The sequence below is a fragment of the Cydia amplana genome, chromosome 20 (genome assembly GCF_948474715.1).
Source record: "Cydia amplana chromosome 20, ilCydAmpl1.1, whole genome shotgun sequence".
In the NCBI taxonomy this organism is placed as follows: domain Eukaryota; kingdom Metazoa; phylum Arthropoda; class Insecta; order Lepidoptera; family Tortricidae; genus Cydia; species Cydia amplana.
Window position 1 is genome coordinate 2540003 of NC_086088.1, and position 20301 is coordinate 2560303.

At 38.3% G+C, this 20301-nt stretch overlaps 1 protein-coding gene across 1 annotated transcript in view; it reads right to left on the minus strand.

The window, feature by feature from the left end:
• The window catches only part of LOC134657536 (cGMP-specific 3',5'-cyclic phosphodiesterase-like), a 157163-nt gene that overhangs the window by 63260 nt on the left and 73602 nt on the right, over window positions 1-20301 (minus strand). Inside the window, exon 2 of the mRNA XM_063513112.1 lies at window positions 13223-13918. Coding sequence (XP_063369182.1) covers window positions 13223-13840 — 618 coding nt within the window. The 5' untranslated portion in view covers window positions 13841-13918. The remainder of the gene's footprint in view (window positions 1-13222; window positions 13919-20301) is intronic.

Below are 20301 nucleotides of genomic sequence, written 5' to 3' on the forward strand. Positions count from 1 at the left end.
TACTTAATTACAATATTATACAGGGTGCTTCCTGTAACAGGAGCAATAAATTAAACTGAAGGCTGTACTCCTCAAACTGACCAACATTTGTTCAGCAACTTTTAAAAATTATGAATGCTTTAGACTTCCTCTTTTTCATACAAAATAAATATTGCCTTCAATGTGCGCTGACATCAGTGTGTTTGACGTTGCTTGTCACGCTTTAAACATAACAAAATTTGCAATACATTGCGTCTTAGAATAAACTTTAAAGTGTAATAAAAATCAAAACATGAGTTATTTTCAAAAGTTGCTGAACAAATGTTGGTCAGTTTGGGGAGTACAGCCTACAGTTTAATTTATTGCTCCTGTTACAGGAAGCACTCTGTATACATCAGATCACTTAAATTTATAATATATAAGTACTCTAAAATTATACTGTACAAATAACGGTTTTTGAAATTCCAACAATAATCGAGATTATCTTTGTTACATATTTAGCCACGTTACAATTTCACTGGATTATATTTAACATATTTATTTTATGTATACCATTGAAGTCTGAAGAAGCACCCTGCATACCAATTGGCAGTCGCGTCGCAGTCTTTACTTGTGAGAGAGAGCAATCGAACAAAGGGGAAAACCGTGTATGTATGCTCAGCGCTTCTAAAGTGACAGAGGACATGATAAATACAGTAAGCGATACTAAACGAACTATGTAGTTGCACAGCCCTTTAAAATTAGAGTTGGTAAAAAGACTCATTATAAAAAGCTATAATATATTTGTATCTGATGGACTTCTATGATATTTATAAGACCTATATGTACCAACACAGCTTTGACCATAAAGAAATCTTATCTTGTCTTATCTTAAATATCTAATGCTACTTACTAAAATTGTACTCAATCACTCTCATTAGCGTTTGCTCCCAGAGCTGCATTTTCGGCTATTGCTTTGGATTTGGTAAGATTAAGTATTAGCATGAGTGTATATTATATTGTAAGATATGAATATATTATGTACAGTCACCTGCAATAATATGTTACACATCGAAGGCCGCAAAAATATCTGGAACGATCTTATTTGTAGAGCGATAGGAGTGTGTCACATATTTTTACGGCTATCGAAGAGTAACATATTATTGCAGGTGACTGTACTTAGGACAGCAGTCGCTTCCCGGCCGGAAGGCAGAAAAACTTTTTACTGAAAATAAGCGTCACGTTGTGGGTCCTAAGGACTCACTTCGGGACACAAAGCTGAGTGGGGACCTTTTAGCACAATGTATTTTTTTATCTGTACGTCCTAATGAATTTTTGTTATTATATTTTGTTAATTTTTATGCTAATTTGTTAATTTCTTGTGCTAATAAATATAACTTACTTACTTACTTACTAGCAAAATAGACACTCAACGTGTTCTAAAACATCTTACTGTTTTAACATTAGCCACTGTGGCAGCCAAGTCAAATATATATTTGAGCACCATTCTTGCGTACTTGATCCGTTTGTCATGGAAATCGGGCGGGTATTTGTTTATATAAGACTTGAAATCGCGAGGCTGGCTTTATTGAACCGACGTTAGACTTTACTGTATCGACTATCGACGGTTTGAGTAACGCAGTCAGACCTCTGATAGTACCTGCTTGAGGTCTGTCACCGCCACACTAGCGTCTTTTGAGCGTCGGCGTCTAGTTAAAGCTGTGAAAAATGGCGTCGCTGCGCAGTTGCGCCAACGTTGAGTGGCCACAACATTGCGCGACTTTCGACGGCGGCGGCGGCAACCATAGGTGGGAACGAAAGGTCCGATCGCTGTGTCTCGCTCCAGCCTATGGTTGTAGCCTTAGCCATGTCGAGGCCAGCGCGATAGAGTTGATTAGACGCCGACGCTCAGTAAACCTAGTGTGGAGTCTTTAAGAAAAAAATATGATTTATACGATATACGAGGGAGCAGACAAATCGCCTGATGGTAAGTAATTACCGCCGCCCATGGACACCTGCAACACCTGATGGATTAAATCTGCCTTGCCGGCCTTTAAGATGGGAGTAAGATCTTTTCTTGAAGGTTTGAGAGTCATATTGGTATGGTTTTAAAAGTCTATGTGGATATATAGATTAACCACACTATCTCGAAAAGGTTCTGTTTACGTTCTAAAGTAGTGGACATACCTATGTAATTTAAATACGTACAAGTACCTCGCTAATACGCCTCAAAATGTTCAACTACCTACCTCGAAAATAACCATTTTTCTTCGTGAAACTTCCCGAAAAGGAAAATTCAGTATATTCAAGCATAAGAAGGTATTTCTAAGGCTTCGGCCGCCACGGGTACGAAGCCGTAAGACCGCCCGCGGATTGCCCAGTGTGACTTCTGTTTGACAAATTGTGGACATAATACTTTTGATAGGAAACATTGTATTTAAAATTATTTATTTACATTGAGTAGTGTCAGGATCTCGAGGACTCAAATAAAACTTCGGTTCGTAGTGAACTAAGGTAACCTTTCAACCTTTTTTTTCAATAAAAATACTGTATTTCCATCTGCTGCTTTCCCTACATATAGATTCCATATTTAATTATATCGATTGAAAGTACCTAATCGAATTATCTATGCATTGCTGTTTCAGAGCATTTTTGTTTGTCGTGAACAAATTATTATAGTTAATTCGATGCACGAATTGTACAGCTAATGTGTATGGCGTTTACGATTCAATACGTAGGTAATGTTAATGTAGGAGTTCTGAGGCCCATTTCTCAAAAGATTATTACTGTTATACAAGCGGATGTCACTTTTTTGACAGCTTTAGTTAGAAAGGGGCGTCCACTTGTATTACAAGTTACAAGCTTTTGAGAAACGGGCCCTTGATTGTCAATTGTTGACATTTGACAATTCAATTATTATAAAATAAAACACTATCGTCAGCTTTCGAACGTAGGTCTCAATTTTTTCTTAGTATTCAATTCACATATTAGTAACTATCAAATCAAAGAATCTTTGGTCATGAGATAGCAATACGGTAGATACGCTTCTTTATCTTTATCAACTCGTAAAAAACAGACCTACTTTTTATGGAAAAATTCGGCGTTATCTGAAACGTTTTGCAATATCAGAAAAATCTCGCATAACATTTCAACATTTTACCGACAGATAAAAATGTCTACTTACTTTTGGTACAGTACCTTTCATTGATAACTTGCATATCCAAGCGCAATAAGATTTAACGATATTATGATGTTATATAGATTTGGTTGTTATATAGATTACTTGGATATCGAATGATGCTTAGAAATGTAATAAAACATTAAACTTAATCTATATTTATTATTTTTTAGGCAATACACGATTTTCTTCTAGCACATATGTCGTTTTAAGCATTTACGTCTACATATTGCGAGGGTAATGTCATTACCGAATCACTCAGCGCGCCAAATTCTCATTAGCCTTGTAGCCAAGTATAGAATTCATACTAATGATATAGGTAAAGCTTGGTAACTATACCTACTGAAGTATTAATGAGTATCCTCGTAGTATTTTATTAACATTACTGTCAAGTTTGAGAGCATACTCGTATTTAAATTATAAAAACGTGACGGTAAAAACACAGTTTTGACATTTACTGTACATTAGTAAAATAATGAGGAAAGAGAAAGCGAATGATGTCCAACAGCTATAATACAGACAGGATCCTTTTGGCATATACGACGTTTTAAAACCGAGAACATTACCGTCTACAGATTGCGATGGTAATGTCATTAGTTCATTACCGTATCACTCAGCGCGCCATATTTTCATTAGCCTGGTAGCCATCTAAACTTAGAGTCCGTATCTTTCGACGACCTTCACCCTGAAATAACTTATTTGGGTCATCTACACATTTTTTTTCAAAAGAAATGTTCAATATTCTATAAAATATTCAACAATAACTTTTTGAATTGGAGCCATCGTCCCGCCTTTATCAACGCACCTCCCGCCAAAGGAGCAAAGCTCATTCCCACTTATTAGCACATTCGTCGCTGAGCTACGGTCGTAGCGCTAGTCGTAGCCGTACGTCGTAGCCGATCCCAGCGTTTTCCCGCTTTGTAGAGGAAATTGTTCGTAGAGGCAGAAGGACAATCTGCCGTATTCGAACTTCAAGATATTCACAAGAGACGACACGTACTAGATCCATTCTAGATACGTTATAGTTTAGATTTCAACTAGTTCTCTTTTGCAGCTCAATTCGGGCAACCAATGTCACTTTTACGTTAGATAGTGTTAGACATCTATTAGATGTGAATTGGATCTCTAAGTCATATCGTGTGGAAATCGTTCAAGAGTATCTCCAGAATCGCAGAAATGAGAAATTTGACAGATTAGATCTTAAATATATCGTTATCGTATCTTGGTGACGTCTAAAAGATATCTAGTAAATGTCTATTTCAAAATCTGAATCGGGCCCAACTTGTCGTCATTAGCGCTGAATGGGTTGGATACATGGCACACCAATAAATAAATCGCCCGTTTCTTCCCAGAACCTGCAGATTGTGGCATAAGTGATTTCCTTTAGGCTACGTCATGAAGTTCTTCAATAAACGGGTATTCAGGGTTCTTAAAGGTCGGCAACGGGATAATTTGCGTCCAAAGGGATACTAATTAAAACGGATCTATATCTGAATCCCTAAAGTATTTTCTCCTATCTTTGCATTCCCTAATATTGTTTGTCATAATGATCAGTTGTCCTAACACTAAAAACCCTAATTTTTGTTTTCCTAATTATTGATTACTTATCCTAATGTTATTAAGCATATATTAGAGATAGTAGCCATAGCTGGACAAGGGTGGCTCCATAAAGCCACTGATAGAGACACATGGAACACTTTGGGGGAGGCTTTTACCCAGAAGGGGTCTGCACACACTTGATCATTACTTTATATTTTTTTTTTAGTTTTTATTTTTAATTTATACTTTATCTTTGTACTTTCCCTGTTTTATTTGTTGTGTGTAGAATTAAATAAAGCTTTATTATTATTATATTATTATTATTCTCTTTATTTATTTGAACTCTTAGGCTAGGTTATTTTATAATATGGATATAAAAATAAAATACAAAAACACTAACAAAAACAATACAAAATACGTATAAACATATTATAAAAAACCTAACCTAGGGTGCCGCCAGCAGCGGGACAAGGCCCAAGCTGCCGGTGGTCAGGGCTGCAGAGAGTGGAACCGGCGGACTATCCGCGCCGTGTCCAAGATCACCGCCTTCTGCATCTGACCCTTATTATTATTATTATTAAGCATATTTTCTTTTTTGCGAGGGTCGCAGTTCTAACCCTAACCTAATCCGCTTTTGTGGCAGCAAGTTCTAAAACCTAACTATTTATCAGAACCTTACATTATGGAAAATAATCGTTATGACAATTGATCGTTAGGGCATGTGCCTAACAGGACAAACCAGTTAGAGCAAGTGACTTTAGGACAAATGTTGTTAGGGATTCAGAATGACACCCAATTGAAACACCTCCCCTCTAGCTAATAATCAAGCCCATAGCTAATAAACATTATATTAAAAGTAGAACTAACATTGCGAACGTGCCTCGATTGCCAATCACAAAATTATCTTAACAAAAGAAGACGTGGGGTCTGATTCCCTACCACGAAAACGAAAATTTTAACTCTGTAGCTATCTGCCTCTCTGTCGCTGGAATATGCAATTTTTAATTTCGTTTTGCGCGGTAGGGCTTCTGAAGTCTATTAACAAAATTCTGATAATCAAAGAGCCCTCACGTCCGGGTGTAATGTGTCCCGGTAGAGACAATTGGATAATTGGGACTGTCGATTTCTATCAAAGTTAAGTCTTTATGAAGACATCTGACATATCATCGGCTACACTGGAATGGTCATGGTCATTTTGGATAGGGGTCTAATTTTTCCGGGACATGCCAATTTAATAATAGTCTTTTAGTAATTTATATTTAATAGTTGTTTAATTTTGCCATCCTGGAAGTTGAAACATAATTGTAATACGTGCCAGACAGTTTCAACTTGAGTTATAATTCCGTGATAACGAAAGTTGATTCGGAACCTTTACTGTAAGGCCTGAGTGGACGCTCGAAGCGGAGCGTTCGGCGGGGCATGCTCACGAGTAATTTGAGCAGCGTGCACTAAGGCCGCTACTATTCGTTTGCATTTGTAACATGCACGCCGCACGCCCCGCGTAACTCGTGCGTCCACTCAGGCCTTACACTTAGGGTTTCATTTGCTGAAAAATCAAAGTGTGTTTGTAAAATTGGCTATCAGTAGGCGTGTAATAGGCTGGTCACAGTACAACAATGATGAATGTAAATTTAGGTTTAGACTACCAACCTTTTTAATTTACATGTCTTTGATAAAAGGCACATCTAAAATTCTGCTCGCGCCAACTTCAGAATTTCGACAAAGGAATTCAATCTGTGAGGGCCTAATTTAGACCTTATTCAAAAGGTTCCTTATTACTGCTGGCGCTTAAGGCGTATACTTCCACATTTGTATTAGAATTCAGTTAAAAGGGCTTAAACGCCAGTTGCTTTAAAGGTTAGGATACTTTTGTTTTGGTCGCTATGCGATATGAATATTATTATTTTCTCCGTGTTTTCACGTTTTGTGTGAGTATTTTTAGGTTTAGGTAGGGCAGGGAATCATTATTATGGCTTCCACAGGTTGGGGCTGTAAATCCACATCCAAATCCAATCATAGACAGAGTCTGTTCGGAAAGAGAAGAGTCGTAGAATGTATTGGGCCCCATACATTCCACGACTCTTCTCTTTCCGCACAGACTCTACCAATGAGAATCTTGGGGCTTATGAACGAAATATCATTTGATATCTGCTTGTCAAGACAAACATCGTGTAGGTGTCATGCGGATGGCAACTGCAGCTGCATTCAGGTACCATTCGGATTCAGACATTTCAGACTACTACAGCAGTAGGTACATTATTTCTGAGTGATGTCGCGCGGCATTACTGCTACTAAAGTAATGCAGAAAACGTAATTATATCGACACATTTAAGTATTTTAAACTTGACGTTGCCTGTGCATGTTGTGTGAGTTGTATCCTCCTCTTTTTACCTCATAATAAAGTAGGTATAGTCAAAAAATTTAATTTCCGTGGCATTTCGTCCCTTGAATAATTTTACGGTTTAGACTCACTTGTTTTAAGTCACTCGCGCGACATGTTTCGAAGAGCCTATATAGGTCTCCTTTCTCAAGCACTAACAGTGCGAGCAGCGTTCACGACGGCCGTGTATCGCGTACTGCGGCACGCCGCGTCGCACGCTGCGCGCGCGCCGCGAAAACCGGTTGGGGGAGGTCTTCCGCTGTCATTGTAGGCGGGCATAGTGGTGTGTTTGGGCTTTGGTCACCTAACACTTGTAGCAATCCACAGCACGAACTCACAACAGTTAGTATGTCTCACAACAGTTTAAATTAGATTTCGTCCTTTGTCATACGAAAGTCGCTATATAGGGACCTCAATACTATTGTCAATGTGATAAGCTGACAAGGTATTAGGCACTGAAATTAAATTTGACACTTGAAGTCGTGAACAGGCATATGGGCTAAAGTGTCATTCAATGGAACTTGCTAACTATGTAAACACGCCATATTGAAATTGTCTCTGAATGTCAATTTACTAGTGACTTTTGTTTAGATAATTACCAAGTTCCATAGAATGACACTTTAGACTTTAGACGTTTACGTTGGTATTACACTCTAGTCGAATTAGCTTCTGCCGCCTCGCCTTTACCCCATTTGCATGTTAAATCCAAGAGAAACAGAAAAACTTTTCACGGTACTTTAGGCCATAACGCCCGAAACCGGGTGAAGAAACCTTTTATGTTAATTCGATTGCCTTTTAAATAGAGTAGGACAAGATCCGCCGTTCTCTTAGATTATTTGGCTCGGATCTGTACATTCTGTTTCAGAAAATAGGGTTAACAAGGGTCTATATTGTTTCCCATAAAGTTTTAAGTCATAATGTATTGTTTGTCCGCATGTTCGTTAGTCATAATTTGTTTTTTCTCAGAAACGCGTAACTTTTCAGGATTGCCATAAAACAAACATAAAATACACATCAAAGGTTACTCAAAAACCTGAAAGTTAATGGTTTCAGAATTATGAGATTACTTATAACTAATGATAATCTGACAAATATTACATGACTTTGAATAATTATGTCAAACAAAGGGATCGGGGTGAAAAAACTGTAGCTTTGGAGGATATTTTGTCAAGTCTATCTTTATTAAAAACTATCAATTTTTTTTGATCAATCAAAGCAACTATAATCAATAATATGTTATTTTGCATGGTGTATTTTATTAAGTGTATAGTACCAAACTTGGTTCAGGAACAGTTATAGGCGAACTTCAAGCAGGTGAGTGAGACATATTACTGAATCGCGATTAGAAAGGGATTGAGATAGCTGTCAATCCATATTGATTTTGACGTAAGTGTATGGAAATCTGTTATTTCTAATCCCTTTCTGATCGCGGCATGATAATACTAACATTAAGCATCTATAGCATTAAAACGAATTTTCCACCTTAGCTGGTAAAGTGTGTTTGTGACAGTTTGAACTGTGTGAGTATAAAGAAATGATTTCCGAACTGGCGAGGTGAAAAATTAAATTCAATTTAACGGCTGATTGGTCAATGTATTCTCAATTCCGATTATGCTTGAATGTTGGGATTTTATAAATTAATTGGAATAAGATATCGATTTTATCGCAAATAAACACTCGCCTTTTTATTCGACTCCATTTGTAAGATATTTGAATCTATAACACACCCGTGAGACTCGAACATTTCTGGTGTTCCATGCCTAAATGGTCTATGTGCATAAGAACGGACCCTTTAAGAATTAAACGTCATATAAGATTAAAATTATCGTCAGTACACGTAGCCAGATCAGAGGGGCTACCGAAAACAGACTTCCGCAAACTGCGGGGATCTTTCTCTTTTACTCCAATGAAGGCGTAATTATAGTGACAGGGAAAAATCCCCGCAATTTGCGAAATTCGGTTTTCGGTAGCCCGAGGGTACACGTAGCTTGAAGCGCTGGTGGCCTAGCGGTAAGAGCGTCCGACTTGCAGTCCAGAGGTCGCGGGTTCTAACTTCTAACCCCGGCTCGTACATCATCTCTATATATTTGTACCTATTACAGACATAAACTTTACTCAGTAATTTAACCGCAGAATGTCTAGTAAATGGATAAACACACAGAAAACGGCATTAGTTACATACACATAATATTTTAGTACCTACACTTGTTTTCCGAGCACTCGATACGCTCTATTAGTACTGAAGTGCTTTCTAGCCACGTACGTACTCTAAAACCCTACCAACCACTTCGTTCTTCAGAACCACTATACGTTTGAGCTCTGATTGTACCATAGACTAGGAATCCTCTAGACGGAGTTTAGAGCAATTATTTCATGAAACCGATGCTGCCAAAAATACTGGGGTGCAGGGGACGAGGTGAGCGAGTCCCGTGCCGTGATTGGTCCGTTCAAAGACACGGACGTCACACAAAGACACTTTGACTCGAAAATGGAGTAAAACTACCGTATATTTGCGGCAGAGGGGGTAGCGCTACTATGCTCAGTCTAGAGGATGTCTTGTCTGTGGATTGTACCATCGCCCACACTATTAACTGACGTCGACAGTTCGTAAACCTTATTACAAAAGGCATAAGGTCTACCGATGGGCTGGTTGAGTGTTGCTGTTTGTATATAGTATAAGTTACTTACAATCTGTCTAAGCTAACTTTCAACTGACTTGAATAGAACAAAGTGAGGGTGTGTCATTATAAACGTCACATTTTCATAGGAATTTGACATTCATAATAGAATAGAATAGAATAGAATAGAATAAATGTATTCAGAAAACGCTTAAATTTAGGTATTACATGAGACAACAGAACTAATTTATTATTAAGCGTCACTGAAAAGGTCTCCACTCAGCGTAATGTCAAGATACCATCTAAGGATCTCGACGCTGGTCTACCGTGGAAACCCTTCCGAGAGAGCGCAACTACACGCTAAGGTACAAATTTTATATAAGTGCAAAAGTTGCAAGTAAATTTAATAAGGCTATAACTATTATTCAATTAAAAACTAAAATAACAAACTACGGTACCTAAACAGTCATTAATCTGGTTTATCTGGCTTACAAGGTGAAATAAATTATTTAGCAGGCGTTCGTTCTAGTAGGGATATATGGCACAGGAGTATACCCATAACTATATTTTTTGATAATGACATTCCTACACTTTTTCATGGCATTGCCAAACGTGTAAAAATGAATTATAAAACTACAATTGTGCGTTACCCCCTTTTAAAATAAATGTAGGTATCAGATTATATTGGAAAAGAGTTCATAGACAATGTTTTGCGATTGTGGCAGGCTTAATTTAATTCACTTGGCTGTATCTTATCTCAACAGGTGTTAAGTGCTGGCTTACTGATAAGGCAGCATTGAACTACTTAGGTTAGGTTTAACTGCATTAGTTATGGTACATGGTGAGTATTAGTGGCAAAAAAACTGTTATTACTCGTAGTGCCACTCTTCTTATCTTTTGTTTAGTGACACACAGTAGGGTATTTAGTTATGGGAGTTAGGTACACTCGGTCGTAATTATGTAAACTGTTAGAATTTATACTTGTTAGTGTAAGGCCTGAGTGGACGCTCGAGTTGGGCGTGCAGCGGGGCGGGGCGTGCGGCGTGCATGTTAAACAAACGCAAGCGTTGAATAAATGTCATATACTAAGAAAAAGTGACCAAGGCCTCCAGTGCCCCAGGCTGGAATCGAACCAGCGTCCTCTGCTATCGCGGCAGGTGCCTGAGCCATTCGGCCACCGGGCCACAGCGGCATAGGTCGAATTTTTCCAAGTATATGCACTATACAAGCGCAAGCGTATAGGAGCGGCCTTAGTGCACGCTGCTCAAATTACTTGTGAGCCCGACGCCACGCTGCACGCCCCGCCGAACGCTCCGCTCCGAGCGTCCACTCAGGCCTTAGTGTTACTGTGGTAAGTTCAGGCTCCTGTTTCTCCACGGTGACAGGTGCGACAATTGGAAAACATGCCTGTGACGTCAGCAATAGTGATGTTTTACAATTGTCGCACCTGTCACCGATGTGAAATTGGGGCCAGGCCTTCGTGCAGTGAAAGAAAAGAAAAGAATTTATTTGACACAACAATGTTAAGACTAACAGATATTAGATGACATAGTTTTGTAACAAACAGGAGACCACTCAGCATGTGTCGGAGCACATAGTGCAAAGACGCTGATTTTCAGTGAAATAATAGCAGTCACAAAAGTTCAATAAAACAAATGCTGTCTGGTATCGTAGTGACGTGTGAGTGTGACACTTATACGAATAGTTTGCGACTGTTGCGTCATTACGTGGCACGCAATAGTTAGGTGAAGTTTAGCTTCGGCTTTATAAAGATCCGTTTGACATGATAAAAATATACCATAGGGACACTTAACCGGAGTCCCGTTGTTTCCCATAAAGTTTTAAGTCATACCTAATGTATTGTTTGTCATATTATCATTAGTCATAAAACTGAAACTGTTAACATTTCAGGATTTTCGTTTGGTTATCTTATAGATAGTTTAGGTTAGGTTAGGTTTGTTTTTTGGCAATCCTGAAAAGTGACGCGTTTCTGAACCAAATGAATTATGACTAACGAAAATTCGGGCAAACAATACATTATGGCTTAAAACTATTTGGGAAACAATAGAGACCCACACTTAACCTAATAGTATAAAGCTTAGAATAAATTTAGATAGATGGATTTTAGCGGTAGATGTCGCTAGGGTCCCCTAGACCCATAATATGGTGGAAAGATTTGCTGGCTATGGATGAGGTCTTGGTGGCTCAGATGGCAGAGCGCTGGAGTATCGATCCAGAGGCCGTGAGTTCAACTCTCAGTAATCCAAGTCCAAGACAGTAATTTTTCCACTTTTAAATTTATTCTAAGCTTAATAGCATCGATCGCAGACGTTTCTGCTTGTTAAAAATTAAACGAATAGTATAAAGTTCGTAGCGAAAGACCGAAGAAAAGGATTATCCTGATAGGATAAATTATGTAGAATTCTACCTTTATTATGACCAGGAATATACTTTTTTGCGAGGCCAAAAGATGAGCCGCAAGGAGGACACCTAATTGTTAAAGTGTGTTAACAGCGAGCAGTGGGAGAGTGGGACTGTACGCCCAACTGTGTATGTATGCATATTCTTAACGTAACTAAGCCGTGTAAAGCCAGGCTCAATATGCACCCAAATAATTTCATGTCTGTGAAGTTCAAAGTCTATAGCAGATCACGTTTTTTTTGGAGTTCTATTAGCATGCACCATAGTTCTAGAGTTCCTGATACTTTTTAGCAATAATTCTATGGAATTTCACAAAATGATAGGTATGCTAAGTTCACACACTAGCATATCATTTTGTTACTAATGGGATAAAAAAATATCCTAGCCTCGACACGTGGTAACAAAGAGTTCCTGACACAAAAAAGGCATCGCTGAGAACATTCACTACAAATTTTATCAATTTTTGTAATTATGTGATATGCTAAGTTCACACGTGATATGCTGATGTTATTTAATGAACAGACGTATATTTGGTTCCAAACGAAAGCTCTTGCTCTATTGATTTCGCATTACCGGTTGGGCCGATTTTTATTTCGTTTTTGAACTTTCTTTTCATTACATTTGTCCCTATATATTTTGGCTGGTGTGAAGCGTTGCTCATTCTGTGCGGTATTAATACGCAATCCAAAAAATATACGAGTATGAAGTTTTCCCTAGAGTTACAAAAATACCACACGTTTTCGTAACTCAGAGGACAATCTTTTAAGATATACGGTGAAATTCCGCTTCTATACAGAATCGAAAACTCTATCTATCCACCAAGTTCTATAGAAATCACCGAAAAAAATTCAACAAACAATATAAATCTGTCTAAAGCCCTTGCTACACGGTCGCCGACAAGCCCCCAGACCGCGTGGCCTTGGTCCGTCCCGGACCGTGTAGACAGTTGTTTCCAACAAAATTTGACCAAAACTGACCAAGGTCAGACCAAGGTCAGACGGTTAGTAGGCTTGTCGGCGACCGTGTAGCAAGGGCTTTATTACGGCACTGTTTATATTTCGCTATGAAATACTTCGAAATCTTATATTAACACTGTCATAGGTACATTTTATATTAATTATCACTCACCTTAACAGGTGATGATGACAGCCATAACTGGAACAGGTCTGACGTAACCGACGTGCTTCTCGCCTGATGCTGCCGCGGCGACAGTGGCCCAGTCGACGTCAAACTATGCAGTCTATTCACTTCTTCACCACTCGCACATTCCCTAATATACCTCTCTAACACTTTAGGACTAGCTTCGATCAACTTCTTCAACTCTAACAATTCTTCATCCCCACATTCAGGCGAAGAACGTACGATCACTTCTTTATACTCCTCCGCGTGCATTATGAGTTCATTAGTAGCTAAAACATCATATACGACACTATTGCCTAAGTCTGGACTAGAATCTATTTCTGTAAGGTAATCATTATCACATATTTTGTCCGGTTCACAACCATTCTGTTCTGTTATCTCGACTATCATGACTGGTGGGTTCTCTTTTAACATATTATTATTCTCAGTCACTTCTGTTTTTATTTCTTCAGGCAGCTCGTACACTAGCCTCATCAGTTCATTGGATCTTTTTCTTTTGTCTTCTTCTATAGTTTTGTGTTCATTTGTTTTGTCTTCTGCGAATTTGGCGCAGTCCTTTTTGGCGTCCTGTTTCTTTTTGGCATCGAGAGGGGTTTCGGAGGTCATGGCTTCGTTCAGGTGGCGGGTCGGGGCGCTACGGGGGTGTTGGCCCACATTTCTTCGTAGATTTTAGACTTTCAGTTCCTGGGAACAAGGGAAATGATATTTAGACTATTTATTCTACTTGATATCTAGTATACTTATTCAAGAAGTCAACGTAAATAAAATGTGACGGCTGATACTAGTTTGCGAAATCCCCTTACAAATTGTCCTAAGAATATGTTGCGCTCCATATTGCAGGCCGCTACTGCACTGCCCAAAAATATGTTAACAAAGATTTTTTTATGAATATTTCATACACATAATTAAAATACAAAAATCTGATTTTCTTGCAAAATTTATATTAAAAATTGATCCAGCTTAGAACCCATCATGTCGAGTCTTGCCAGCGGCATTTTTCACTAAAGACTTGTATAGGTATGCTTAGATCCAAATAACCGCCCTTTAATCTATGTTAAAAAGCATCCCACTTTTACCAAGATATTAAAAATAAATCAGTGTGCTTATGATATTTGCTTACTCCGTATCATGTTTTCTTTCATAAACAAGATATAAGCAAATATAAGATCGCTCGCTCGAGCTTCGTATGATTCGATTTTTAATCGAATCTCTTCGCTACTCGCTACAGTACAGTTAGCTGCCAATTTCCAATTCCGATTCAGGTGAACTTCTATTCACGATTTCCGGACTCCGTCACAATGGAATGGACGTCCGTTTCGAATGACCTGCGAATTCAGGTAGTTTACTTCGACTATTTAGATCAGATCCCGATTTTATAGTCACGAGTTATCATTACAATTCATAACCCGGTGGCCAGTGTGACGGGGGCTATTTTAGTTTGTACTTAACCTACTATTTTTTTAATTTTAACAAGCAGAAACACCTGCGATTGATGCTATTAAGCTTAGAATAAATTTAAAAGTGGAAAAATTACTGTCTTGGGTGAGACTTGAACTCCAGAGGCCGTGAGTTCAAGTCTCACCCAAGACAGTAATTTTCCCACTTTTAAATTTATTCTAGGCTTACTTAACCTTTTAACCACCGTAGACTGTTATATAAGGCATACAAAATTGGGCTCATTTCGCCGCTGTCTGATAAATAAGACAAACCTTCGTGTAACTTCGTACCCCCCGGCGACACGAGCACGCTCGATGACGTATTCTATGGCGGTTAAAAGGTTAGCGATTCTCATTTGCTCTCGCAAGTCGATAAACTTTGACATTTTAAACCGTGTAATTCTAAAATACTTATAATCGTGATTACAATAATCAGGGTTGGGCAGTATTTCAATTACATGTATTTGAAATACGTATTTGAAATACAAATTAGTATTTTGTATTTGTATTTCAAATACTACCTCAAAAGTATTTTGTATTTGGTATTTCAAATACTGCACTCACATGTATTTAGTATTTTGTATTTCAAATACTTCAAGCTTCAAAATACATTTCTATAAATACATTTTATTAAATTCTATAATCCTAAAATGTCTAATCTCTCGCACAAGCTGTGAGCCGACCGCGGACCTCCGATCCAGCCGAGATACAATTTTCATTGGCTGGATACTGGATCTATATTAGGTCAACTTCTGCGTGGAACTTTTCGTTTAAATCTAGGGGATAGGGTCATTGCAGTAGTTTCCGTCCATGCACTAATTTTTTGACGACATGACGGATTATCAAATATATATTTCATTTTTAATTTACTACTTTTTGCGAAATCTTCATCTTCCTCGCGTTGTCCCGGCATTTTGCCACGGCTCATGGGAGCCTGGGGTCGTTATTTCCAAGTCGGTTATTTTAATCAGTTCCAGGGGGTGTTTAAAACCGTATCAATAAGATATCTTTAATTTGTAATACGTATAATGACTTGGCCATCGCACGGCTTCATAATGACAAAAGGATCATCGTCACCTATTAAAAATAATTTTAATTGAACATAACGTTTGAGCATTACACATATTTACGAGTACGGTACGAGTAAAGCATTACATATATATGCGATTGCCAAGTCATTATATGTATTACAAATTAAAGATATCTTATTGATACGGTTTTAAACACCCCCTGGAACTGATTAAAATAACCGACTTGGTTTCACATTACATCTCAAAACTTTTTTGTAGTAAAAGCGTTGCGAGACTTGCACCTGTTTACATGTAATGTTTTTGATGGGATCTCATCTCTTTTTGTAGGCAGTCCTTCTTTTCGGGTACTCATAACCATACTATGTATACACATATCATAACTAAACATATCTTCATTCAAACTCACATCGTACATCGTAGTGTACCTTTACTTTACCTACTATTTGTAGGAACTGCAACAGTAACTTTGTAATATCATATATTTATATGGGATTACAAACTTACTTATGCAGTTCTTAGATCTTTAAAACGTGACTGATATTGCAATATTTTTAGGTTTTCCCTTTATGTGGCCATTAAACCCTAACTCTGTACCAAATTTCAGCTCTCTGAGTTTATGGGAAGTACTAGTTCTATTCTGATGATCATGAGTGAGTGAGTGAGTGTCATAAATGCGAAACTTTGCTTTCGCTTAACTTCGGAACTAAATGACCTACAGACTTGAAATTTTAGATTTTAAGTATGTGATTATAGCTTACTAGATGACAAAAATTTCTGTGTTCTGGTCTTATCCAGAGGTTCTCAAATAGGGGCCTGAAAATGCGGCGAAATGGTTCCAGTAAAGGATGGTACGGCAGTGTTTGCTTCGCAGATGATATTTCGTACATAGTTCCGAAAAACTCATTGGTTCGAGCCGGGGTTCGAACTCGCGACCTCCGGATTGCAAGTCGCACGATCTTACCGCTAGGCCACCAGCGCTTCCTTTTTGCGAAATATCATTGTTATATGTAGACATATATATTGCTTAGACGCCTTAGACATAGGATTGAAATCAGTCCAAATTTGTGCAGGAATGTAGGTATATATTCAAATTTCGTCAAGTGGACGTAAACTAGAGCTAGACGAAAACTAGCGCCATGACCCTATAAGTTTATATGAAAGGATATTCGTTAACGTTAAAACTAAATGCTAAACAAAAAATAAATAAAGGTATATTTTGTAATTGAAATACATTATTTTAAACACTGTAATTTGTATTTTGTATTTCAAATACCCGTCACCAAAGTAGTTTGTATTTTGTATTTCAAATACTTTTAAAAATGTATTTTGTAATTTGTATTTCAAATACGTGGAAGCCAGTATTTTGACCAACCCTGACAATAATATGTATGAACTAAATTAACAGTAAAGTTGAGTCTCTTGAATGTCAGATTGGATATTTAAGGTTTCACAATGAATGTAAAAGGTTTTCAAGTAGGTATAATGTTTAGTTCGAGAAGGAGTTTACATTTGTTATTGTGTAAAGTCATAATTTAGTAAATAAAGTTCAACTTTTGTCCATTTGGGGCTATAGTTAGGGTACAAAGAAATACATACGTGTTCAGCTACCCTAACAATACACCCACTTTCCTTCGTCAGTCGGATTACGGGTGAACTATGAAAGTCACTGAGCCAAATCAATAGATACTTATTTCCATTTTTTCATTACAAAAGCCAGCTGTCGTGTGGCTGGAGGTCGGGGATTTTCATCTTGTGCGAGTATTTAGAGTCTCAGAGGGATATTACTTTCTTACAGTTAGTTTAGAAGCTATTATGGCGGTTATCTGAGGTCCTCCGAGGAGTGATAAAGTCGCGAGTCACCTTATCTTTGCCTATTGATAGGTACTGCCAGCATCAAAAGTGGCTAAGTCAAATCTAGTTTTGACTGGGTAAAACGCGTTTTCACTCAAAACGGATTTTTTACGGCATTATATATATACCTCGGCGGTGGAAAATGAGCGTTAGGCCCGCTTTAGTGGTCACTGTAGCCTATGTAAGCCAGTGCTGTAAAGATACACAATTTTGTTTTTCTTTCTCGGATCGTGTGTCCATAGAAATTCGAAGGTTTTCACGGCTGTTTTTTTAGAGTTTGGGAGTACATACCTACGCAAAAATTGTGACGCGTAACATAAAGGGGTCCACAGATTACTAGTCCGCCGGACGATATCAGCCTGTCATCATTTACGTTTAACTGACAGCTAGGCTGATATCGTCCGGCGGACTGGTAATCTGTGGGCGTACACAATGAGCCATCGCCGGCCACTCCAAGGGACGCAGCCATGCGGTAGAATAGGGTTGCCATACGTGTGGGGACTCAGACCGGGACATCTAAAGAAAACCGGCCAAGTGCGAGTCGGACTCGCGTTTTAAGGGTTCCGTACATTACACAATTTTTAACAATGTATTTTTTCATGTGAAACGTGAGTGAAATGTCTATAAAAAACCCGTAGGGGTAGCATCATTTTTTTTTTAATTTTAGCACAGTAGTGTCGTAGGTAAATTTTCCATGTGTTTAAGTAAATGACTATTCATTGACCAGTCAAGCTATCATGTAGATTCACAGGGTCAACCAACAAAAAACGCGAGCGCAGCGAGCGCGAAATTTTTTGTGACAGAATTGTGAAAGCGTGTTAAAAAGGCTGGGCCGGGCCTAAAAATCCGAAGTTCCCCAGTGAGGCGAGCTTTAATGCGAGGTCGAAGCCGTGCTTCAGGATAAGCTCAGCTAGAGCATAGACGCCAACCAATGTCCATTGTTTAAAAAGCGAGACCGCAGGCCGAGCTTGGCGCAGCGAGGTCAAAGGCTAAGCTGGAGAAGAGGAGATTTTGAAATACAAACCAAAAAGTTAGGTAAAAAGTGAGGCTGAAGGTCGAGCTCAGAAATCATCACATTACTTAATAAGCCCGAAGCGTACTTATAAGTTATAACCAGCGCGGTGAGTTTTCATGCGAGGCAAATGCCAAGCTTCTGAAACAAATGTTTATATTTGTTAAAAATTAAGTGACGCCGAAGGTCGAGCGGTAAGAAAGCAGCGCTCTAACACGAATCAATCATCAAATGTTACTCAACAAGAATATGTGTCATATCATATGTACAAGAGTTACTCGGAGGGCCGAAGTTCCATTGATGAGGTTTTAGGCCCTCGGGAGCCTGAAATTCGAGCTCTACATTACAGACTTTAAAAGCTATAAAATAACATAATTTACATAATCATCTAATGATTGTGTGTCTGAGAAACTGATATTGGACATTAGGTAAAAGTAGGTACCATAAAACATTTTATTTTTATTTTGGCCATATGAAACGTAGAAATGTAGGTATCTTATTATTTACCAAGTCCAGCCCCCCCCCCTACCCCCTACTAAATAACTATGATTTTTAAACCGGGACAATTTCCTTATCGGCCGGGACACCGGGACACCGTGCTTCAAACCGGGACATGTCCCGGCGAACCGGGACGTATGGCAACCCTACGGTGGAATAAGATAGCAATACCACTTGCTCCCTCTAACGCATAAATGCGTCCCTTGGAGTGGCCGACGATGGCCCATTGTGTACTGGGGCCTTTAGACGTCACCCAGCAGTACTAAAATAAAATACAGTAAGTAAGTACGCACCATATGACAAAATGACTACGGTCGTCCATAACGACATATCTAATCGCCGTGGACATAGTTCCACGAAGCGCTATTTGGGTAGGGCGGGATATTATTGCCCCATTTTCTTTACACTGTCACAGTGTATAGTTTAAAAATCAGTAGGTGTGTATACTTATTGACGTGAAAACGTCTTATAAATCGATGAACACCGGTAGCATGCACGAAAAAGTGTCACGTTGTGGACAGATCTCCATGGTAACGTTGTGGATAGATGTCCATGGTAACGTATAAAAGTATGCAAATTTTTATGAGTTTTCTTACGACGTTATCACGCAAAATTATCGGCCGTAATCCGACTTTACAGACAACCATATTTTTTAAGGATAAGATAAAATATAGTTTATTCAAGTATGCATATTACAATGCACTTATGAACGTCAAATAAAGCTACACCATTTGTCATCATCATCATCATCAGAGATTTAAGAGCTGGGAATTTTTTTATCAAACCAACTATGGTCCAAATTAACTCAAAATATCTAGTTCAATTGTGATTATTTGAATGCCGCAGCGCAGTTCTAAGACAAAATGTTTGTATTAAATGAAAACAAAAAACAGACAAAACCAGAAAAGTACATAAGTGTTAATACTTAATTACGTATTGAAATTGTGTCCATAGTTGTAGTCCTGCTTGGTGGTTTTCCTGTAAGTTAAAGCTAAAGCAGTCAAATGATGAACATTTTGAAGGATTAACTGTTAATCCATCAAACTTATCATTAATTAACATCATTTTTCTAATATCTGTCGCGGCTCGCTTAAAGAACCATCGTTTTGCTCTGTAATTTACTCCCAAGAATTTCGAATTACTCAATGTATTAGTTAGGTAAAAAAAAAGCGGCCAAGTGCGAGTCGGACTCGCCCATGAAGGGTTCCGTATTTAGGAGATTTTGACGTATTAAAAAAA